The sequence below is a fragment of the Lepisma saccharinum genome, chromosome 8, assembly GCF_977018435.1.
Source record: "Lepisma saccharinum chromosome 8, izLepSacc3.1, whole genome shotgun sequence".
Classification (NCBI taxonomy): domain Eukaryota; kingdom Metazoa; phylum Arthropoda; class Insecta; order Zygentoma; family Lepismatidae; genus Lepisma; species Lepisma saccharinum.
The window spans coordinates 74,567,673-74,593,770 of NC_139236.1; the positions used below are offsets into that span (position 1 = coordinate 74,567,673).

The 26,098-nt window shown below is 40.3% G+C and overlaps 1 protein-coding gene across 3 annotated transcripts in view; it reads right to left on the bottom strand.

Annotated features, from left to right (window-relative positions):
• The window catches only part of Oatp30B (Organic anion transporting polypeptide 30B), a 260,401-nt gene that overhangs the window by 83,800 nt on the left and 150,503 nt on the right, over window positions 1-26,098 (bottom strand). For all 3 annotated transcript variants that reach the window (XM_083126930.1, XM_083126928.1, XM_083126931.1), the window contains one exon: window positions 484-681. In XM_083126930.1, coding sequence (XP_082983056.1) covers window positions 484-647 — 164 coding nt within the window. In that variant the 5' untranslated portion in view covers window positions 648-681. The remainder of the gene's footprint in view (window positions 1-483; window positions 682-26,098) is intronic.

A 26,098-nucleotide genomic window follows, 5' to 3' on the forward strand; every position in this document is an offset into this window, starting at 1 on the left:
TATTATCTTTAAACAGTTCAAAATTAATCAATAATACTTTTAAACTTTCGCATTGTAAATATCAATGTACATCTGTGAATAACAAAATTCTTCACTATGTTTATTGTAGGATTATATTCATATTTATAATACAAACTTGTGAAAAATCTATCAAAATATGTATGAATTTTCACTTTCGATACTACATTGTACATACAGCTATTTATTGACAATGACAGCACATATTTTCCATAACAATTATGAAACTATCTTAGGTTACGAAGAAAATAACATTATTGTAATTGAACAATATAATGACCATTCATTACAAATAAACCATAATTCTTCCAATATATGAAAAGATTAATTGTTGACTTGATTATGTAATTAAGGCAAAATGTTTACTAAACCAATGGAAAGGGGTTTGAACCCGTTAAACCCTGCCCTTATATACGGCCATGGTTAAAGAAACGTAAGTTTTCTGTCAGAGAAGGGGGAGCCTACCTGTCATGGGTGTTGTGGACAAGTTCGCAGGAAGAAGCGGTGGTGGTGTCTGTGAGTTCCGAGCAGTCGCTGGCGGGGCCTGCACCGGCGGGGGAGTAAAGCCCCGTCATGGCGTACATGGACTCCTGCCGCCTGTGGCCAGAACTCCTCCCTCCTTCTGCCATTTTGCACGCCTAATGCACTAGTCCATCACGAGATCTGAAACAACAAGAGAAACCAGATTTAGAAATTCATTCAAGATGAAGAGGCGGACTGTTATTGACAAACAGTTTTTTTATTATAATTTATCAAGTTACTTATCACCTACAACAGAGCTCTTGCTCCAATTACAATAAGCGCACATAGAATAATGAAAATGCATGTAATTGTAACAATTCAATAAATGAGAAGAAGAAAAAACGAGGGAAATAGAATAATAGAAAGACAACACAATTGCATTAACAACTGCAGAATGTTTGCGTGTACATTAATCTACAGTGGATATTGAGTTTACATAATTCAAATAAATAAAATAATATTATCAGCCCACATCTCCAATATAATTCCTGTAGGATTTTTAATTTGTTCTTAATATCCTTCCACTCAAAGATAGAAACTGTATAGAAGGAATAGCAAAATTCAGGTCTCCACCGTTTCTGAACATTTCATTGTGTAATACATAGCGTTAAAATAGGCGAATTCTGGTGTACTGTCAAATATCTTTCTAGTTGTAACGAACCAGTGATGTCGTCGTATTAATACTGAAAATATATTTAATGATTCATTCTTTTGAAATTGTTATTACTATTATTGTGTGTACTATTCCTTGAAAATTTAACGCATTATTGAACGTTACATTACATTGTTTATTAAGTGTTCACATAGCTATGATAGGTTTAATTGATTTTAAGCAAAAACAATATAACATTAAATAATGCAATGAATGTTTGCTTAATAATAATAATAATAATATAAAATGTTAAACTAGCCTAAATCTACTTAGTACGGCACGCTAAGTGCCTGCAGATGCGCTATGTATGAGACGATGTATTCGCTGCAACCAACAGATGCAGATTCGGCAGTTAAACACAATCAGTTCACGGCTCGGGGGGGGGGGGTTAAGCCCCCCCTCACCGAAATCCTAAAAATATCTCATGTCAATAGTGTATAGTGGTAATTAATTTTACTTCCTTAGCAGGATTAAACATCTTGTATAATGTATAATAAGTTGTAATACACTAAGAAATTCATCTTCAGGGGTTCTATCCCCCCACTATTTCACCCTTAGATGGCGGCCGCTGATAAGGCATGAGCCTTCCCTCAAACAAAATTCTGGCCACAGGCCTGCCCTGATGTGGTAGGGCGCTGTACTAACCACTCCGCCACGGTGACCGGCGAAATGCTGTTGAAGTATTTGATGTGGCCACTAATGACATCGTAATATTACAGCTAAACTTAAAAGTACAATTGTGTAGTTGCAATATTATAGTCGAAAGTAACGGAAAAAATTCACCTAACCTATACACCTCCCTATCCGATTCAACAATCGGCAACCCAGTCGCTTACAAACAAACGATGTCACACTGCATACAGCTTAGTGCTTATTGTTTATTTTCAATTCTCAGAAGTATTCGAATAGTACTGTGTTCCGTAAATTAATAATGTTTTGAATTTCCTTTAATTTTCTTATAGCAGCACCATTAAACAGTCGTGATAATTTTATGTTTAGAAAATAATATATTTATAAATTAAATTATACGTATTAGCAATTATTATTATTATTATTATAGAGAACATGTCTAAATTCAGTTAACCAAAAAATACTTGACTCTCGCATCGACTGCTCCGAAAAAAGTTTTGACAGGGATTAAGAGAAATAAACTGTTCCGACTAAATTGGGTCGTCTGTTAGATTTTCATCAATGGTTATATTATAAAGCTAAAACTATCCAATATTGCAGACTGCAGACTTGAAGCCTGTCCCTCTTCACAACCCATTCATTTATGCAAGGACAAAATCGACATTTTTACAAATTCAAAAATCGTAGCTTCTTATAGATTCACATGTAAATATTTCACAGCACGGGCCTCCGACACTGACACGAAGTAGTGTGGCGGCAAAAATATTCTGTTGTGTTCCTTGTAAAGTGTAGGTGGTAACACTGTCAAGCCATCCACCATAAACACCCTACTAAATAATAAATATTAATGCTGATTTACAATGTGCATTTTAAAACAACAAGTGAACAATGAAATTCACACAAAATAATGGAATAAAATATGAAAGACTAATGTTCCAGTCTCCAGATAATTGTAATTCTTTCAAAAAAAAATACAATGAAACCTCGTGCAGATTTAATGGGATTATGACAAGACTGCTGCCAGAACATAATTAGACCTTGAACACGAATTTAAAGGAAACAAAGTTTAGTGTCTACGTTTGCAAATTCAAAAGTAACAGCTCACACAGAACGAACAGTAAGCCCCAACGAAGTTTTGTTGCCAGCGCCTCGGGAACAGACATCACACGCTTAAAGTTGCATGTTGTCTATGGTTCGTTTCGAAAGCTCTACAAAGTCGCTGAGGAGGGTTATGTAATCGCACCCTGTGCGTTTGTGGGTTCTCGGGGATGTGCGATTAAGACGAACCTGATGAACTTGAGGCAGCGGCTCACTCCTGGCAAAGAGGCTTGAATCGTTCCCTCCACGTTCCAGAAGCTTCAAGAAAGATACGAAGGCGGAGCATTTACTTAGCTACTTTAGCTTCGTCTGATCGACAGCGCCCTTGCAGAAACGTTGCATGGATGCCCATCTTGCAAGCCACTTTTGATGTCCATACAATTCATTAAACAGACCTGTGATATTTATATCATTGGTCACATATTAATAACAAACTGTCCTATGAGGGTTAAGCCACCGTAAACTGGGGTGATTTTGTGGCAGTTTTCCTGTTTTTTTGTACACCACACGAAAGTATCATACTGCAGCGTCCCAGCGAAGAACAACAGAAATTTCAAACTCGAACTTTTGACTGCTGGAAAGTATTTAGCATTTAATGATTGATTGATTTGGTGTTTATGCACAGTAGTAAGATTAATCGGGACTGGACCTATAGTTTAACGTGGGATCCGAACCACTATGCGCCTACACCGGGTATCGAACCCAGGACCCCTTGACTACAAGGCGACGCTCTGTATGTCAAAGGTTTTTTTCCTTATTAGCAGTGCCCATTCCGACGATATTGAAATAAATGCACAACTGTTGCGAAATTGTCACTCATTCCCTTAAGAAATGTTTTCACATTCTCCATTCAGTGCTACAATGGAAACTGACTTTAGATGCGGGGAGGCCCATCATTTAATGAGAACTGAAATAATGAAACAAATAGCTGTAAGAATGTCATCACATGGACGTTGTGACAGTTCTGTTTGCAAGAGTGAAAGTACAGAAAGGGCACAGATACGATATGTTCTTGTGTTATGTTGGATATTTAACTTTACTTTTCTTTCTCGCTGTTTATTGCGACGACGGGGATGTTCAGATGAAAGAGACGATAGGACAAAAACGACAACTCTTCCTTTTCCTAACCAGAATTCGAAAATAACGCCCATGAATGCGTTGTCCGTTACACTAAACCACATTCCAGTCTTATCACGCAGTTTCAAAATGCAACATTGTGCTTTCATCTCTACAGCATTGCTTTCTCACGGACGTGCAAAATATTCTTGGGTTAGAATCACAACCAGACGGTTGACAACACTTGTAGAAGGCCAAGCGTGAGGATGCGTGCTGCCTGCCCACAATGCCTTTTCTGCAAAGATAACGAAAAAGTCTTCGGACTCGATGGCAGAATACGGTCTCCCAGTTGCCGAGTCATGGCATCAAAGAGTGGGGTCGAAGATAACACGACGCCTCAGTCGCAAAAGATATCTTGTTGGTGTCGAAATATGGATAGAAAGAACGAGGGAAAGAGAGGGAGAAAGGCAGAGAGAGAGAGAGACGAAGGAAAAGAAAAAGGCAGATTAAGAAGGTGGAGATCGAGAGTGAAAAGAAAGGAATAAAGAAAAACGGAGAGAAAGGAATAAGGAGCAAGGCCGAGAGATAAAGAGAGAAAAAGAGGGATACAGAATAAATCAGAGCGAGAGACAGAGAGAAGGAAAGAAATACAACAGCTGAAGAGAGAGAAAAGGATACGGGAAGAAAGAAAGAAGGAACGAAACAGAGAGAAACAAAAATACAACAGCTAAAGAGAGGGAAGTATACAGCGATAGAAAGAAGGAGCGAGAGAGAGAGACAAAAACAATAGCTAAAGAGAGAGAGGATACAGGGATAGAAAGAGAGAAAGAAAATAAAGAGAGACAAAGAGAGAGAAAGAGAGAAGGATACAGAGGAAAAAGTAAGAGGGGATAAAGAACGAAGGAGCGAGATCAAGACAGAAAGAGGCGATAAAGAACGAAGGAGCGCGATCAAGACAGAAAGAGGGAATGCTAGATAAAGAGAACCTTAAGAAACGTTTTCAAATTCTCACTTCAATATTCGGCTGAATAGAAACAGTGACTTCAGGTGCTTTGGGGAGATAGTATGCATGTATTAGCGAAGGTGAAAGTTTGAGGAAAGCATAGAAAAGAAAAGAGGGGAAAACATCATAGAAGTCGATTCTGGCTTCTGCGAACTTCATCTTCTCCGACAGAACGGTGTTCCGCCACATCTTCCCCCAGGTAGCCGTTACACTTGACCTCCCTCCTAGAAAAACTTCATCCTGCTTTGAGGAAGGCAAGGCGAGCCTTTTCTTTATTCATCGATGCGAGGGACAAACGTGCAGCGAGCTCTCCGTGCAGCCCGCGACATGTGTTTTCGTGAAAACCTTGAATTTCAGCTGGTCGCATCACCTTTCCAAGAAGACCTTTGTAACTTTTGCAGGACTTGTCCTCCCTGGTTAAGTCAACCGTGCACGCGAGGGCTGATACGCATCTTGTAACTCGCATCGCTGCGGTCATGGCTCTATTGATTTTTGGTCATCTCTCCTTCTTTCTTTTCTTAAAAGTAACTCTGTCCTTCATCCGTGAAAAGCTTTGAATATAACAAGCAGCTGTATGTTCAGTTGCTTTACCAGGTGTACTACGTGGAAGTGAGGTTGACATTTGGCTGTCTTCAAAAAGGGTTACTCCTACACCCCTATTTGTATCGACTGACTAACACTGTAAGATCTATCGACGTTACAATAAAAACAAATATCTCAAAATAAATGATTTTTACACATATAGATCCCCTTCTTTCTATAAGCAAATGCCTGAATCTCTATGGGGATTATGTGGAGAAGTGAGGAAGGATCCTCCTACACATGTATGTATAGTTTTCTAATGTATCTTAAAAATAAAATTTTTTACAGCATAGGTAAACTTATATATTGAACGACCCACGTATGTACAGTAACCGGCAAAAAAATGGGACACCTAGATCATGAAATACCCACTTCCGTGCATGTAGCTGTGCGTGTTGCCTAACTCCAGAATAGCAGAATTTTTCATTCAAAAAGTTGCTATGGAAGTTTCCTTACAGTTAGGCAACACACACGACGCATTGCATGGAAGCGGGGATTTCAGGATCTAGGTGTTCCATGTTTATTGCCGGTGATTGTACACACAGGGTGGGAAGTAAACTGTTATATATTATTATGAAGGTTAAGTATGGAGCTATGGGCTGAAACAGCCATAAATTCAAATTATCTTATATTGTTGTGCTCATGAAACCCTGTTGTTGATTTTGTGTGTGTTATGGAGTTATAATATAGAAATGTTCGAACCCAAGTGTTTAATTTGATATCATACCAATTGTGTTAGTGCCGGACCCTGTGGCCGAGTGGTTAGCACATCGTGCTGCGACGCCAAGGGTCCCGGGTTCGAATCCCGCTCGGGCTTGGTTGTTTGTGAATGTCCATTCATCAATTTCATCATTTTATCACTCGTCCCCATCTTCGCAAATTAGCCAAGAGGCACAAAACGCGAAGTAAAATAAACTAAATCAATCAATCAATTGTGTTAGTAACACACATATATTTAAAAAAAAATGTAAGAACAGGATGTAAAGGTTGGTATCATCGAAATCTAAAAGATATGGGGATATACACACAGCAAGAAAGAGCAAAGATTTGGGGTGACGAATGGTTTTAAAAAAGTTCCCATTGCAAACTTTAAGTGTTCATATTTTTCTACCTGTGCAAATCGGCACAAAAATAGATAAAGATACGCGGAAAAACTATAGGGAAGGGGAGAGAGAAAGTAATATACGGACTTCCTTGAAAAATACGGTGGGAAGCTCTTACAATGGTAATAATTCCACACAAAAACTTCCCATTAATTCGACATAAGATTACGAACTACAACGTAAGCTGGAATAACAATCATAGCATGCTAATTGCGGCTGTACGAAAGGATCAAATGAAAAGCGCCGGGACAGAGAAAGAAGACGGAGAATCAGAGACATCGCAGCCCTTTCTCTTCACACGGAGAACGCTTCTCCATTTGCATGAAGAGAAAGCCGAATCCCCTTGCCCCGTGGATGTAGACAAATCGCATTGTCTTGTGGTTCCATCTATCCGGAAACCGTTTTCTCTCCAAGTGAAACCATTTTTCACTCTGGTTGTTCGGACAGATTTTTCACACGAGCCACGGATGCCAACTTCGGGCAGCTTGAAAGAAAGAGGAATTAGAATAGTAAGAGAGGGCCAAAAGTTCCCAAAATATTCGGTCATTCTTAAAAGAGGCGTAAAATGTGAATATGTAATGATACCGTACATAAACACGTGCAGATTTGTAATGACAAACAAATTGTTGATGCTGACGAAACAATGGTTTCTAATGATTCTTTATGAAGCACCATTTCTTTAGTAACTCTGACCAATCGGGTCCATATGTTCAGTATTGCTAAATTCAGCAGTCCTTTGTTTACAATACGAAATAATTCAATGAAAATCGGAGAATTTTGCAAAATATTGACTTCAGACATGTGGAGTGTAAACGGTGATTTTTTTCCATAAGCACCCAAATGTCAGCGTCGCTTCCATGTAGTACACCATGGACTGCATTCTTGTGGGCTAGCGAGGCTCTGGCGTCTGGAACCACGCCCATTATACCTATGTGAGAGTTATGTTGTGTTCTGTCCACGTGCTTTCGTGATTGTCCATTCATTGCATCTTATCACTATTTATCCTCATCTTCGCGATTAGGGAAAAGTGGCAGAAAAGTAGACCAATCACAAGCACACGTGTGTACCGTCGCCTCCCTAGTACACCCACTGTACAGACCGAAGAGCATTGCCGTTATTCCACTCATACACTCAAGCTGAAATTTCCAAAGAAACTGAGAATTGCCGTTGTTACACGCAAGCAGAAATTCAGAAAGAAACTGAACATCATAGCTAAAAAAATATAATGGCCAGGTTCAGTAGAAACCATTACTGAACAGAGTATCGTTTGAATTGTAAAGTTACGGACAGTTCTGGGTTGTAACGATTCCATTGACTTTCAATGGAATTGTTACAATCCAGAAGTGTCCGTCACTGTACATCACACTCGTGTTTGGCGCCTCCCCGGTGGCATAGAAGTGACCGTCGCCTTGTAATCAAGGGGTCCCAGGCTCGATACCCAGAGGAGGCCCATAATGGTTCGGATCCCACTTTATACTGTACGTCCAGTCCTGATTAGTCTATCTATGCATAAAATGAACTTTAAAACAGCAACAAATAAACTCACACACGTGTTTGGAAAAATAGAAACATTTTCACTCGACAATGTTGGAAGATTAAACACAATTGGTGACCGAACGCGTTCAGAAATAACATTATGTAAATGAAGAAATATAATAATGCAATAGCTATATTGCTATCCATAACAACTGCAAGAGTGCCGGACGTGACGCAAGGGAAGTAGAATAATTTATCTGTGTGCGTGATACACCACAGATTATGTAACTCTTACCAGTCAAGTAATACTTAAAGTTACATTTTCCACAGTTGTCCCCTATAGGGCCTGGGAAATTCCAAAACCTGCACACTACTCTGAAGAACAAACTGGCATCGTGCATTGCCTCTTGATTTGTACCATCATCTGGATGGTCTGCCAAAAATTAATATAAATTTCAGGTGTTTTAGCGATTCCATAACAACCACAGTTTTCTCCCGGTCGTATATCAAGCAAAGTTTATTTCGCTCTCCCGACACGAGTTTCACAATTAAATCAATCTCCAACATTGAGCCTCGTTTCAAATCCGGCTCTCTATTCTTCTCCTACGCGGACAGGGGAAATTACGCAGAAGCATCGCCGTGTTTCACAAAGCAGCCGCAACAAAGCACACCCTCAGGCGAAACAAGCAAAAATTCCCTTCCGTTTCATTTCGCTAATTGCACCGAAACGCAAATCGACGTCGCTGTCACGGCGAGAAACATATACTAAGTGATAACGTGATGAACAGTAAAAGGTAATGGAAATTATTATGAAATTTTCATCCTGCCAAAACAAATTCTTCTCTTTTTTTCAAGTTTCCAGTTATTTCCAGGTAAATTTCCAGATGGTGGCGTCACGTTTAAATGCAGGTGAGCTCTGCTTCGGTGTTTCTTTCTTCCATCCTGTTTCCCCATCTCTTTCTTTCCTTTAATATTTCAATTTTCTTCCTCTCTCCATATTTTTTCCTTCTCTCACTATGTTTGTTTGTTGCTCTGTATATTTAATTCTCTCTCTTTTTATTTCTTTTTCTTTCTTTTCTCTCTCTCACACTCACATATGTTTCTTGTTTTTCTCGAACTCTCCTTCTTTTCTTAAACGTTTCAAATTTCTTCTCTCTCTCTCTCTCTCTCTTTCTTCCATTCATTCTCCTATTCTGTTTCTTTGCTTCTCTCTGTATTATTCTCATTCTCTTTTTTTCTTCCTCTCTCCCCCACGCACACCTGTTTCTTTGTCTATCCCCCTCCTTAGTATCCGTTTCTTGAGTAACTCTAGTTTCTTTGGCTTCCTCTATTCTTCATACGTCTATCTTATCTCCCTTGATATATCCTTCCTTCTCTCCTTCTTCCTTCGTGTTTCTACATATTTCTTTCCTCCCTGTTATTCTACCTTTTTCCTCTGTGCCTATATCCCTTTGTTGTTTTTTCTTCTTCTCTCTTCCCCTATTTCTACATCTTTTTGTCAGTTCTGTCTCAATCTTTCTCAGTCTATATCTCTCTGTGGTGCGAGTCTTCATCTAGTATAAATTAATTGATTGGTTGGTTTGATTTATTTTACTTCGCTTTTCTGCCACTTTTGGCTAAATGCGAAGATGAGAGTGAGTGAAGATATGATGAAATTGATAAAGGGACAATCACAAATAACATGCATGCCCAGGCCGGCATTCGATCCCTGGACCTCTGGCGTCGAAGCGCGCTGTACTAACAACTCCGCCACGCAGGCCGGCCATTTAGTTTAAATTATTTTAAAAATTGTGGGCTAAAAATACTTCACGGAGAACAAGAGTTACTCGCCCTGTGACAGAGGTTTGGTGATCAAATTATCGAATTATTTAAAAAATATTTTTTTTTATCGAGAGAACTACCAAATCCACTTTCAAATTAATATGAATCGAACTATTCCGCGATGTCAAGAAGGTAGGAATTGATTTAAAGAAATTCGGCGCTGCTGGTTTGACCTATCCTCCGCACCCAATTATGATTTTCCACCCACATGACTGCTCTCGTAGAAGGTGAAGCAGTTAGGCGCCTCGCTCACGAAAACATTCCCACCCACGAGACACTTAATTAGGAGCCCATTTTGGAGAACCGCCGTGATTACTTAGTTCAAGAGCGCATGAAGGACAATGACCCCCCCCCTCCCCTCCCTCAATGAAAGTCGTCAGGAAATCAATTGCCTGTGGCACCGTCCAGGAAATTAACTCCATTGTTGCTGATCGCTCCAGCTGTCTTTCCAATAACAACAGCAACCACCATAGCAAAATGACAACCTAAGTTGCATCTAATCCGACCAATAACAGCCATTTTTTTGTCACCTGGCTTGCTTTCACCTTAACTGCGCTTACATCTTACATGTAGCTTTGGAGCGAGATTATCATATGATATTTCCGAGAATGCCCCTCCCACTCGCTACTGTTTCTTCTTCTGCGCAGGCGCAAGAGTCAGTGCACATCTACCGCGCATGTGCAAGAATTCACAGCGCATGCACGGCGCAGTAAGCAACCTCTATATGGTAATTTCTTGTTCTATACTCACGTAGTGTCCTGACTTTGGATCGTAAGGTAAAAGTGCACTGGCAGAGAAAATTTTAGATGCACTGCAAAGCATTAGCAATGATATGCTAATACATATTCCAATTATATTTATAGTCTAAATGTCAAATTTATAAGTCGTAAGATATTTGCAACAGGGATGAAGTATGGTTAAATTAAATAATACTCCCAAAAGGAACAGCCATGCCCAGATCAGGACTTCAATCCACAAGCATTGATGACAAGAGACAACCACTCATGGCGCTGGGCCACCAAGAAGGCTACGAACGACTAAAAGGAAGCACACTAGGTGTGACGATAGGTTATAGTTAGTAAAACATTTTTCACAGCAACGTATACGTTTAGCAATAACTCCAACGAAATTATTGCTGTATAAATATTTTAGATCCTAATTTGGTGATTACAAAGATAATGGTATCCCATGCGCTTTTTGCATTTTGGGAAGGACTGTAGCCTCACCAGCCCCATTCGGAAGGCCACTGCCTACTTTGATTGGTTCGTTTCGTCCTTCGTTATGAGGGAGCTACACGTCACGGTCATATAAATGACAATTATAACGCGCACGCATGATTCGAAAATTAGTTGCCCTTTACAATGTAGAAACGAACCCTGAGAAAAATAATGGCAGGAAAAGAAATATGTCGTACCTGAAATCCAAACAATGCAACAATGGAGAAAAAGGATCTGGAGAAATGGCAACAGAGGTTAAGTACTTAATTAAGAAATAACTTGTTCATCGAAAAACACTTCACATGAATTACTCCTTCCGCTTAATTGAATTCATATGCTATGTTTCTGTGCTCATTTCCCGTATTAACTGACTAATCAGGAGATCAAGGCCCATTTTAAAGCAGTGAAGGCTGCTTTCTCAACAATGACGTAGAGATTCCATCACTCTGTCGAAGGCCTTTGTTATTTCTTCGCCTCACGGTACCGAGACCGACACGGGCTCTCCAATAGGGGTGGTACCGACCCGGTACGTATGGCTATTTTGCACCCTTCAATACATACGGGGACAAATCCCTTAGCCTATCTAAAATCCTACCTGAGACTTAAAAATTGGGTGTAAAAAGCCGCATGAGATAGGTTAAAAGTGCAGCCAATCAGTAGTATATAAGGACAACACAACACGAGCCTCATAGAGGATTATACAGGCTGCAAGTCCAGACGCCAGAGCCTCGCTAGTCTGTAAACTGCAGTTAAGGATGTCCTACGTGGAAGGCAGTTTGGGATTTGGGTGTTTTGACAAAATCCTGTTACCTTGCTGGCTGCTTCGGGGAGGAGGGATTTTAAGGTTGTCGCTTCTTGCCCAAAGGGGGGTGCAGCAGTAGGCATAATTGGCTGATTGACCGTAAGTTCCTTCGTAGGTAAAAGCGGCAACAGAGGGTCGCTGTCATGAAGGCGGTCCCCGCACCGGCTGTTACTTTGGCCTCACTATAGTGGGCATGAGGCCACGAAATTTTGCTCGAGAACAAAACGAGAGCAAGATTGGATTTGGGTAAGAGACACGAGACTTAAGCCCCTATCACACGGAACTGGATTTCTAGTTGGAATGCCCTAATTGGCGCTGAACTAACTTTCTAGGTAGCAATCATGGCCGGCCGCCTGGCTGACTGCTTGACTGGTTTGGAGGAATAGGACATGTTCTAATTGCTACTTGCTTTCCTCGACTGGACAGAGCAAAGTTTCGCCATGTGAAGATAATCTGTGAGTGTGCAAAAGAGCGTTTTTGTCTGTGGTTTCCGAGTGATACTCCAGCAATGTATAACGTATACAGCATGAAAGGCGCGTTGACTATGCTGAGTGTACGGTGTTTACATTTGAAACAACTAAAATATTCTTCGATACGTATACAGTAAACGTTGTAAAGTATGTATTTAAGCAGCGCCATTGTTTTGTACCTAATAATGTTTTATACGAAACGTTATTCCTCTCGGTTGAATAGTTATCGGCTTTTAGAAGTGATACATTGTTTACTCCTCACGCGGCCGCCATTACAACTTCCCTCGTATGGGAACAAAAATCTATCGACAAGTACGCTGATAAGTATCGTGTGAGGCGAAAACTAGCAAATTGATAGCAAGTTCAGCGCCAACTAGGGCATACCTACTGGATATCCAGTTCCGTGTGATGCGGGCTTTAGAAAAAAAACTGTTTATAAAGTAATGCACTGTGAAAATAATCTGTTTACCTTGGTACTGTCTTGGCTTGTTTATATTTTGTTTATTTCATTTTATCTTGTTTTGTGTGTATTTTAACACTAGTGTACTGTTTTACTGTTGTTTCTAATCGGTTTAAAATGGCTTCTGCTGTACTGGAAATTTCAATAAGTAAGTAAACAGATTTGCTCGTCTACGAGACGGGATGGAAGGAGTGACTATTCCTTAAGCATCCACATGTGAACCTCCCTTCCACGTATAGTACATCCTGGACTGCGTTTTGCAGACTAACGAGGCTCTGGCGTCTAGACTCACAGCCAGTATAATCCTCTGTGGAGCTCGTCTTGTGTCGTCACTATATGTTTGTGATTGGTCCCTTCATCCATCTCATCTTATTACCACTCATCCTCATCTTCGCGATTTGCCAAAAGTGGCAGAAAGGCGACGTAAAATGAACCAAATCAATCATTCAGTTGTCCACGAGGCGAGATAAAAACCGTACCAAGTGTCGTCACGCCTCGGTACAATCCCTACCTTTAGCATTGTGCTGGCGTTATTATTATTATTGTTACGAAACGTGATACATTTTGTAACAAGACGAGGGCTCCCTTCACAAGCGAGAAAATTTCTGGACTTGCACGTTGGATATTCCACGGAGTGGCTCCTCACGGACCATTTCCCTGCGTCAAAAACAAACAGCAGAGCAACTTGGTTTGCGAAATCTCGTTTTGTTTCCAAGGAGGAGCTGCAGAGGATGATGGCCGAGGAGAGGATTCGAATCGACAGATCGACACGGCAGACTCCCAACGGACCGATACCCTCCGCCGCCGCCAATACGGACACGGCGATTGAATAGGGAATCCCATTTCGCGGATTTCGGCATCCCCTTCCCCCTCCTCCTCAAATACTTCGCGCAAGCTGGAAGCAGAGGATGAGAATCGGTAGGGTGGAGAGAAGTGTCTGGATTTTTCTATGTTCCAGCTATTGGAGAGGGAGGTCACCAAAGGAACACAAACAAACACACACACTTATAAATGTTGATATAGTACCGGTAGAGACCTTCTTTTCCCTGTAACTTTTTTTCTCCGAAATTAGTTTTTCTCTCACTTTTCCGCGTTATTTTTCCCCAAAAAATGTTTTCTCTCATTTATTCGTGTTATTTTCCCCAGATTTTACGTTTTCTCCAACTTTTTCGTGTTACTTTTTCGCAGATTTTATTATGAAGCTGTCAGTGGCATGCCCAAGGAGGGGGTTAGTGGAGGTCACAAACTTCCGGGCCCAGTAACCCCCACCCCCAGAAAAGAACATCAAAGTTAGGAAAAGATTTTTCGAAAATCCTGGGCACGCCACTGGAAACTGTACACTAACTAATGCACTAAATTTATATGACTTTATTGCTTCTAACTAAAAATGTATTCTAACATGAAAACGCATCTTTGAAAATGTAAAAAGTGTAATATTTTGTAATGGCTATTTTACGTCGCTTTTCTACCTCTTGAATTAATCGTGACAATAAGCACAATGATGACCTCATGAAATGGATGATTGGGCGATTGATTGATTGATTGATTTGGTGTTTAAGTCCATTTTATGCACAGTGGGATTCGAACCACTTGTGCCTCCACCAGGTATCGAACCCGGGACAACTTGATTATAACGCGACGACGCTACCACTGCGGAGGCCGGATGATTGGGCGAAGGCAATGTTATACTCAAAGGGTCCCGGTTTCGATACCCGGTGGAGACACATGGCACAGTGGTTCGGATCCCACTTTAAACTGTAGGTCCAGTCGCGATTAGCCTTTCTGTGCATAAAGTGGACTTAAAACAACAATTCAACAACGTACATCCATGACTTCTTAGGGTCCCAAACCGGGGCCTATGACTTCGTAGCGCGACATGCTCACCACTCCGCCACGGAGAATGGTTTCTTAAAGATATCAATACAACTTGGAAATCAAACCCAGATGCTTCGCATTACCAAGTCGAAACTCCACGGATGTACTACTGCAATCATACACACACCAACACTAAATAACCTTACAAATAGGATGATCAAATTTTCCCCTATGTTTCAATCACACCCCTTTGCAATTAAATAAAAACCCAACCAAGTCAACACTCAACAATTATTAACACGAATCCAGAATATTTCGATCCCAGCCACCTTCCTGGGGCTCCATAAAGAGGACAACTTTGACAAAAGCGGATCGTTAAAAAATCCTCAGCATACATGGAGCTCCCGCTGATGGCCTATTTTCAAATGGTAATCTATTCATGGGATTGCAATGCCCGTATCATCGTGGGCAAATTGCCTCGTCAATGTAGGCGAATATATGTAGTTTGCGGTGAATTGATGCCCCTTTGTCTCCGGGAGACTATCGGAGCGAGGCTATTATATTACTTCGGGAAACCATTAATGGCGCTCATTAATATGGGGGTTCGCCATAGAACGCAACGAACAACATAGCTCTATGTATCACATATTTATAAAAAAAAAAAAAAAAAAAAAAAAAGTTACCAGCGAAATGAGCAACCAAAGTCAATGAATTTTTTTAGCTCATACTTAACGATTCCGATACGCCAACCTAAAGTGGATAGCCATCAAGCAAATATCTGGCGAGTTATTGTACAATCAGCGACAATAAAAATGGGACATCAGATCCTCAAATACTCGCTTCCCTGCACGACGTTGTGTGTGTTGCCTAACTCGACGGCGGTGATTGAAGTTGCCATTCAAAATTTGTCGAGTGTTTCAGGATCAAGAAGTCCAATTTTTTTGCCAGTGATCGTACTTCGTATTTTTGTTACTTAGCGTCGGGTTATATCACTCTTTTCACCATCGCAACGATGAGGATAAGCGATGACGGATAAGAACCACAATGCCCAGGCTGGGTATCGAATCCAGGAACTTCGGAGGAAAATCGAAAGTCGACTACTTACCGATCCGGCTAGTACACATAGAGAACTAAATGCATCATATCGATTAATGCACCACAATGCATCGATTGATGCACTAAAGTGTGTTTTGTAGCTTCTTCCAAGGAATCAGATTCACATTTAATGCTCTTTGGTGAATTTTTGTATGTCGTGAAAGAAACACCAAAGTGCATCATCTGATTCAAGTGAGGATTTCTTTCAGTCGAGATGCACTTTAATGAATCAGCTGATGCGTTTTGATGCATCGATGGATGCACTAAAATGTTTTTTTTTTACCTTTGCCAAGAATCAGGTTCACAGTTTTGATGCATTTTTGTACATCTTTTTTTCACAGCGCGCTACGACACCAGGGGTTCCGGGTTCGAATCCCGGTCTGGGCATGGGTGTTCTTTCTGAACGTCCCTTTATGAATTGAATCGTATCACCATTTACGCTGATCGTCGCGATCAGCCAAAAGTGCAAGAAAAGCGACGCAAAATAACAAAAATAATGGACTTCTACCTATGGGGACAACACGTTAAGCTATGGTGCATGGTGTGAAAATTCGTGATCTTCGTCATCTGGAACAACATATTATGGATGCCTTTGAGCAAATTTCACCAGATACCTTGCTCGTTGTCCACAGACATTGGGAGAAGCGTCTGCAGATGTGCATTGCCCAGCACGGAAAACATGTGGACCACATTCTGTAACAGGTAAACACCACTTCCAGTTGCCAATAACTTTTCACCAAATGAATTTACATGAAATCTGATTTCATATTTTACAGCCTGACGAAATTCTAGCCTATGGTCATGTATCACATGACCCATCTATCATTTTAAATAAAGAAGTTGAATTCAAGATGGCGGAACAAAGATGGCGGCCGTCCCCGTGACATATTCCAGAAGGTGTCCCCTAGGTCTATTTTGTATTGCCCATATCAAATTCCATGAAAATACATCACTGCGGATTTTACAAGGGGTGGTAAGGGACTTCTGATATATCTTTCGCAAAGGCAACACCAAAGCGCATCATGTGATGCAAGTTAGTATTTGTTTCTATGTTGAACTGTATGCTTGATGCGCTTTTAGGGACGTTCTTGCATCCTTGATACTGCACTTCTTGCATTTTTGTTTCGACAGGTGCATTTACATTTCTGCGTGTGTAGCTCCCCAATTGCCCTTTCGACGCCGAAATTTTCAGGGCTCGTACCGGGAAACGAATCCAGGACCGGTCGCACCAGAGGCGAGAGCGCTATTTGGCAACGCAGGGACCCTCCTCTCTAAAGGCACACCAAGAACAAAATCACAAAACAACAGGCATGGAAAATGCTAAGTAGACGCCACATTAGCAACTCTAAAAGCCTTTAACGAAATTATTGAACTGGGTGGCGAACCGAAGGCCGTCTCTATTTGAAACATCGAAGGACGTTGTCTGCTTAACTTGGTTACGCACTGCAAACCCATTGGATCGGCCGTGGAGTGAGGCGACCAGGCGGAAAACACGCATGGTGTAACTAGGGCAACTGCTGGCAGCGAAATCCTGTCAAGCAAATCCCAAGTTATTCGGTAATTAATCATATCTGAGCGGAACTCGGAGGGACGTGGAAAATTGACTTTGCCTTGGAAACAAATATAGTGTTCCGCAGGCTTTCCCTAACGAGTTCAAACTTGGCGTTTGTATCACGCCGGCCGGTTCAAGGACTTCGCAAATGTCATCTCGGACTGGAGTTGGAACGACTTGCAACGTCAGCCAATTGTAATATAATTAAGCCTTGTTTCCATATTAAAACCAATAAGTTGCTGACCAAGGCAGTATATTAAGATAAAAACACTTAACACGTAACGTTTCGACCCTGTATCAGGGTCTTCCTCAGACGAAGAACTAAAATATCGCAAGCAAAATGCTATTACTATACTATAGCTTATTACATTTGAATGCTTCGGCATTGGCTTCGGGGAGGCAAGATTTCAAATTTCGTGAAAATGTGTTTGTCTTTTACATCTTTTTCTTCTTAGTAAAATATACGTCCATTTCATGATCTTACCATAGTCTCTGGAAATAAATGTAACTGCTACTATAGCTGACGCCACCAATATAGTTCAGTCAAGGTCACGCCACCTAGCTACAGTGTTACCAATAAGCAACAGTCAACTTTCGATAATAGGCCCGGAAAAAATGCCAGACAATAGTACTTAAGGTAAAGAATATTACGAAGTTTTTAAATTGAAATAGTTTCTTGGTCATTCAGAAAAAAATAAAAACATGTTTCCATGAAATTCACAAGGAATTATTGTTTTACTTAAATTTTGAAATGAGTAACTCTACCTCGGTATTCGGTAACGTCACAGTTACTTTCCTTGAGCGTTTCAGCGTATATGTATATAGTACACTGTGCGTGTGTCTTTCTCAGTGCTCGAAATGGACCGGAGCGGACCGGAACGACATTCCGGTTCGTCAATATCTATAACTTTTCCGTTCCGTCTCGTCAGACATGGCAACGGACCGTTCCGGTTGATTTAAGTTTTTAGATTTTCCACAACATTTCCCTTTTCAGTTTGAACTAAATTTTCAAAATTCTTTAATAGTACATACAGCATTCATATGAGCTTCCACTCTACATGGAGATGTGTTGCACCGAAGGAGCTTAGCATAGTATCATAGTGTTAATTGTTCATAGTTTTTGAGGCTTGTGATTTTAGTTGTTTTTTTAATTATTAGTATTATTTGCCGTGTCTTTTGGATTCGATTGTTCTGACAGATTAACCCAATAGTCAAATTTCAAGTCAGTCAAACAATTACTCCAATCCTTGATTATACGCAAAATAACAATATGGAAATAAATATATTTCACTTGCATAGAGTACTGAGGATATGTACAGTCGTGGAAAGAAATATTTCCCCAAAAAGACTACTGGTATTAAGGCTCTATGGGGAAAGTATTTCTTTCCATACATTTAATTCAAAAAAATTTCCCCAGTTGGGCGATCCACGATTTCACTGTGTCTAAATTTTAAAAAGGAAAGAAAATTTCAGAAAACTCGTGCCAAATATATTTGATACTATTTGATGATTATGTAAATATTATTAATATTAATTATTATTAATTGCAATATAGTGCATAATTTAACTTGACCCCTAATAACCACAGTAAAAATAAGAAGACAACACCACGTTAAAGTAAATAAAATGAAAATTTCGATTTCAAGCACTGGTCTTTCTGCAATTTCGACATAAACATACCTTACGTAAACATACTGTACTTGGATGACTTTTCCTGTAGACTTAAATAAATATCCAAAACTAGTTATTGATTCCGATTGAAAAGACCAATGTTACCCTGCAGGGTGCTCTCTTTAGTACGGTAGCTGAAAAAAATTCCTCGAGCTACGCAGAAGGGTGGTGGGGAAAAGAGGGGGCCGAGTTCGGCATCAAAAGATCAAAAGTCAATAGCGTAAGCAGACCTTTTCGCAGCAGAAGGACAGCAAATGCCTCCTGCAGTGGAGAAAGATACTGGGTTGGACCGAGTAGACGAAACTTGTTCGTTGAAGGATATTTGCGTTGCTTGTATCTACAGCCGTGAACAGAGTATATAAAAAGCACTAAACATCCTTAAACTTGGTTAAAGACGTAATTTTGTTTTCTTTGGAAAGACCGTGTCCGAGTAGCACCATTTGATGACTTTCCCTGCATCTTCACTCCTGGCAGGATAATTTGGTTAACTTGAATGTGTTATTGGAGTCAATAAAGTGTGAATTTTTGTCTCTATAACCAGTACGGTTATGATAAAGAAGAAGTGCAGTACATTTGTTAATTCCCAAAAAAATGAATTCTGTAAAGGTGGTAACCCACAAGAATTGAAGACAAGCTTAAAACTGAAGTAAGCGAAAGAGTAAACAAAGGTTGAGAAGCTATCACAAAATTCAGTAGTATCTTGTGAGATCCAAATGTAACTTCAAGTACGTAATCAAATATTTTCGAAACGGGATTTAAGAGAAACAGAAGCCGAATGAAAATAATGGTAAACAAAAATAGATCTTTGAAGAAGTTCGACAACAGGGTGGCTACTCTAGGACCATAATAAAATTCAAGCATAATTCCCGGTTTTCAAGGCGAACTTTCCAAAAATTCAAGGGTCCAAGCGGATGCTTTCTCTATTTCAACCTTACCGCCTCTCACCCCACCACCCAACACTCATAAATATATATTAACATCATAAATGGTTTGTGTTATTCCAATGCATCCAAAAATTCTGCCTAGGTAATTCAATTACATTAAAACTGTGTGTATGTATGTATATATAAGGTGCGGAGTTTAAATTTGCCATTTCACATACTCAGACTGGAAATACATATATCTACAAACGCAAGTTGCAAATGTTACTGAATATATTAATCTACGAAAAATGGTTAATTGTTTGAGGATTTCAAACTCAAAATTTACCTAATCAAATTCAAGATATCTTATCTTGCAATAATCTTCCCTCTGTAAGATAGATTGTTATGCAAAGGACACTAACAAGGTAAAAGAATTGAAAGAATTATGTTTTATTTTCCAGGCAGCTTCCTTTTCTTCCTTCTTTGATAAACATAAAAGCAAAAATTGTGAAAAACTTGGCTGTGGGAATTTGGATTAATAAAAGTTGCAATTTTTTACGTCTACGGACACAATTCACGTTGAATTCACCCATAATTCCCGGAGCCAATAATTAACGCATAATTCCCGGAATTCAAGGAATTCCCGGCGAGTAGCCACCTGGACAACTATCTCCAAGCGAGAGAACACTAAGAAATAATGTGATTAGAGTAAAAAAAATAAACATCTGAAATAATTCGGATGTGAGAGAGAGAAGACTTTGAGCGACAATGAAACATGGCAAAAGGCAACGGAGGCGTAAATGAATGTGGATGTGTTAAATATTGTACAGTCACGGATATTCTGGGTTTTAATGGTCCCACTGAAAGTCAATGGGATTGCTACATAATAATACAACACAAATACACACACACACACACACGTTTAAGAAATTAATAACATGTAGTCAAAAATCTGATTGGATAGGCTGAACCCATAATTCACAGAACGATCGTTTAAATTTAGAGGTCAAGGAGGCGATCACTTAAATATAGAGGTCATTGAAGACGATTATTTAAATTTAGAGGTTATAGAGGACGATTACTTAAATTTAGAGGTCAAGGCGATCGTGTAAATTTAGACACCAAGGAGACGATCGCTTACATTTGGAGGTCAAGGGAGCAATCATTATGTATATGTCTCGCTAGGGGTGATCGCCTCCTCCATCTTCCCCCGTAATGCGGTTTTATCCTGGAATGCTGCGATGATAGCAATCCTTTCCCAGTGCGTTGTAAAAGAAGCAATTCACAAAGCAGTTTTAGACACGAGATTACACAGCTATAAACTGTTCATGCTGCTCCACATTCTCCTTCAAATACAACAACGTGCTAGTATTTCCACCAGAATGTTTACACAAAAGCAAAAATCCAATTCAGCATACATCGTCCCCAGCCCCAGCGTGTAATCATCGAACAACGAACAACGCAAACAACTCGGCGATTTCCATGCCAAGGCCAGAACTCTCGTCGCCGGTTAATAGAGTAATGCGTTGCAGGAAGACCCCGAGGAGGTGTTCAGTCCGGCTGTGTAAATACTTCCCAAATATCGACCCACCCTTGTTCCGAAGACTTGCTCTCAAGGTAATGAGGTTTTGCCAGGTCGACATTAAGCTTCTTCATTGATTTTAGCCCCGTATGAAGCGACAGGAGAGGCAGGTCCATTCTTGGATCCGCGAAAGCTTTCAATTCGTGGTTGACAGGTTCATTTTACTTCGCTCTACTTCCACTTTTGGCTAATCGCGAAGATAAGAATGAGTGATGGTGTGATGAAATTCATGAGGTGACACTCACAAAGAACACTCATGTCCAGGATTCGAACCCGGGACCTCTGGCGTCGTAGCGAGTGGTGAGGTAGGAGGACTAATGTCTAGGGCGAAATGCACAGAGGGCACGATTCAAAGCCCAAAAAAGGGCCTCCCCGATGGTGCAGTGTTCGCGTCGTCGCCTTGTAATCAGGGGGTCCCGGGTAGAGTTGTTAGAGGTCCAGAAACCCATACATTCTAATCGGTTCTATTGGGTACCGCTGCAGGACCGGGACCTTTTTCCTCGCGAAATTTAAATTCAATCCAATTTTTTTTCATCGAAAAAAAAGGCTCCTGGACCGTATTTAAATTGATACGGGAAAAACGATCCTGGACCGAATTAAAATTCAGCCAGAAAAAGTTCCTAGACCCAATTAAAATTCAGCAGGGAAAAAGTCTCCTGGACCGAATTCAAATTCAGCGGGGGAAAAAGGTTCCCAGTCCCGATTAGCCTTACTATGCATAAAGTGGACTTCAAACTCCAAATCAATCAATCAAAGCGCATATATATATGTGCGACCTTGTTCCCATTATGATTTTCAAGTAATGAAGTGACCCCTAGGTACTTCCATTGGGAGGTCACCACGCATGGTACATTTATTATTCCTAACCCTTTTCCCTTCTTTTACTTGTAGGCTTATCTTATGGTAACACACAGCTGGAATTTTCTGTTTCCCAGAGTAGTAGCAATAGTACATTTTAAACGATATCCTTCAGACACTAAGACATAAAATATTCTAAATATGCTATTTCTCTATCAGATTAATTGATTGACTAATTTGCTTTATTTTACTTTGCCTTTTGTGCCACTTTTGGCTAATTTGCGAAGATGTGGATGAGTGATGATGCGATTAAATTGATGAACGGACACACACAAACATACATGCCCAAGTCGGGCCGTGGCGTCTTAACGATGTGCTAACCACTCCAATCAGAAATTCAAACTACGAATCTCTAAATATAGCCCACCCGAATTTATTGTTGATGAATTATTGTAGTGAATATATATATATATATATATATATATATATATATATATATATATAATATTGGATATATATATGTACCCAATATGGCCTAAACGTAACTTTTTAATAAAATCTTCCTTACAATCACGTTATTATTTGGAATTAGCTCTAATTTTCAGTAAAAGTCCAGAAATGTTCCCTCTTTTCAATCTTGCAATTAGTTTTACCTTTCTGGCTTTGTACACCATTAGAAACACTTGTAAACCTTAGGTAAGCCATATTGGGTTCAGGTACCTTACATCAAAGGGAACCAATTTTTACCCACCATTTCCTTGACTTGATTGTAAATTTCTAAAACATGCCCATCAAATAGAAGGGAACAGTCGATTAAATCTTTCAAAGTAATTGGATACATGGTATGAAACGTTTTACACCATAATTCATTGCAATTTGCACTTTGTGACATTGGGGCAACACGGGTCACCCTCATGGTAGACAAACGCCTTCGCGGTGCAAACCGAACGAAAGAATAAGTTTTTGTGAGTTCTTCCATTGTTTACAAAGCTTGTTTCCAAAGCTTGTTTCCTCGATGTGCGAGAACGATTCGCCCGTAAATCATCTCTTGTGCGTAATCATTCCGTTACGCGTAACAGCTGACACGCATGGCCGTGCGAATGGCGATGCGTGCTCGTTCGCGGCTCGCAGATGTTGTTTAATTACGTTATGTGTCGCATTGGCTCTTACGTGCTAGGGACGAAGCGAGTGTGAATGGGTCGGCGTGACGTCAGCGCGCTGTTTGCGAATGTGGGTCTCACTGCTTCGTACCGATGCTCTCGAATTATTCATTTCGCCCGTCGAGACTTTGGTGAGTGCTGTAATGGAATCACGGGTAGGTTTCTCGCATGTGTCCTCAAACGACCTAGAAAGGTAAAGAATAAAAAATGACTCAAATAACGAGGGAATATGGAGTTCGAGTATAGGAATGAGCGCGTGATCTAGATTGGAGATTCCCAGGATTAGAGATATACAGGATATGAATTTAAGATTCGATATTCCGATATCCAAACCTACAATATTCAGTCCTGGATCTGATATCTCAATTCCAAGTCCAAAATCTGATATCCTAATATAAATATAGAGTCCCGGATCAGATATCTCAATCCAAAGTCCTAAATCTAAAACCCCAATATAGAGTCCCGGGATCTGATATCTCAATCCCAAGTCCTAAATCCGATATCCTAATATAAATATAGAGTCCCGGATCAGATATCCTAATCTAGAGTCCTGGATCTGATATCTCAATCCCAAATCCTAAATCTGATATCCTAATCTCTAATTTTGCGTCCGACCCAAGTTTCGGTTAGATTCAGGTACCAGACATACGATTTGAGATTCGGATATCGGGCCGAGGATTGAATATTCAACACAGAATAGGATTGGAGATTTAACTCGAATCCAGGACCTTCTGGACATGAGTGCAAGAACTTCGAATAAGCATGGACTATACATAACTCACATTGCATTCGAACCCCATAGCAACTCCCGACATGGACACAAACGGGCGAAACTATTCGGCGCTCATCGAGGAAAACCAGAACTCTGTTATTTGTCATCCAAGTAAGCGCTGCTTAACGACCATTGCCTATTTACTTAGGGTGCAAACATTCACTGCGTTCAGCAAAGGATTAGATCATAAAGAAGGGGCCGATGTGCGATTCTACTAAGGCAAGTAAGAGTGTCCCTACAGAGAAAAATATCTGTAGTTAGTGTGCTTAATGAAGATAAAATTAAGAGGCAGGATACAATTTCCATACTAGTTATGAATTGAATTGTGATCAATAAATTATGTCAAAAATGTTCACATGTCATCTCAAAAAATCAATAAACAAAGCACACAAACTGTTAAATATATGATTATTCCGCTCTGTGAGCGGAAACTCTGCTCAGTGAGCATTGCTCAGATACTTGATACGCCCCTGAAAATTGGCAAAAACTGTATCAAAAGACATTAACAAAATAGGAGTTGTGTAAGCCTCGAAACAATGTTTAAACTTTATTTAAAATCAAAATTTGCGAACACCTAGTCCAGGCTAAGAAGGAACATTAGGTGGTAGAACATCTTTGACTGAACCGAGATCATCGTTTAGAAATTAAGGCGAGAAGGACTTTCCGAAAGTTCCGATCGAGACTTCAGCACATGGGAATGTTTAAAAAAATATACAAGAAATTCCCCTAATTAATGCTTCTATACTAAGTGACTTTAGACAAGACCGTGACATGCTCCCCCCCCCCCAAAAAAATGTCCTGATATTTCATATGCAGATTATAACCAGGATACGTGGAGAAAATCCACATGTTAAAAAAATCCACCCTCTAATATTATGTAGTATACATCCGTGAATATAGTTGTTTTTTTTTATATGCATGGGTATGTTAATGACATTTACAAAGATGTTAACTTTGAGCATTATATTCGAAGTAGGGATGTTTTAAAATATGCAAACTCCATTATTCGAGATTTCAGTGTCTTTGAGATTACTCGAAATCAGAAGACGTTCTCTCTACATGAACACAGTTTCTAAAACAATAGTTGCTAAGTCGTAAACCTTAGGCAGAGCTCAAATGTTCCCGACACCATCATCAACTATTCAGCAAATGCTCGGCGTGCTGAGATGCACAAAGCTCCCGCTCGGTATGCCTTCCAAGGTGCAGAAGAACGTCTGACGTCATGCCATTATAACGCTCAGCGGGAGAGTCTCTTGAAGAGAGCAAGCAAAGCCTCCGTAGGAAGTCCTTAGATGTACACAGCTCTCTCCGCTAAATGCAGTGTGGGCAGAAGCAACGCAGCCGAGAAAATCCTTTTCTTTCCATAAACGCTAGTTGCCGACGCAGAGAGCTTACTCGATGATGCCCGAACTTCGACATTTTAAGTAGCGGACGCACTTATCCCCATTTTCCGTTTCTAACTTCTCAGTAAGGAATAAGCTTTGACTTTGATTCTGTAGTAATAATGGCATAGTACGTTATAGGAACAACTAAACTCTGTCCCGGGAATCTGTGGAGCAAGGCCGCGCATAACGGCAGAAAAAGGGAGAAAGCGAGAGGAGTACGCGCTGCTGCCAACAGCTGGTAGCTACAGCCGCATTTCCCCTTCCTGCACTCACTTGCCATCTCGCACGTTCATTAGTCGAGCCCTTTCGAGTCATTACTTGCGCAGAGACCGGTTTTCGTACGCTTGCTCCAAAGTTTCCCGGGATAGAGTATATGGTTCCCTTACAACGTTGCCAAATGTTGTTTGTTGCTATGTGTGCAATTCTGCGTGCTTACAGGAGATATTAAAGAAAATATCCAGAAACAGCTTCTCAGCGCTGGAGGGGGTGTCAACA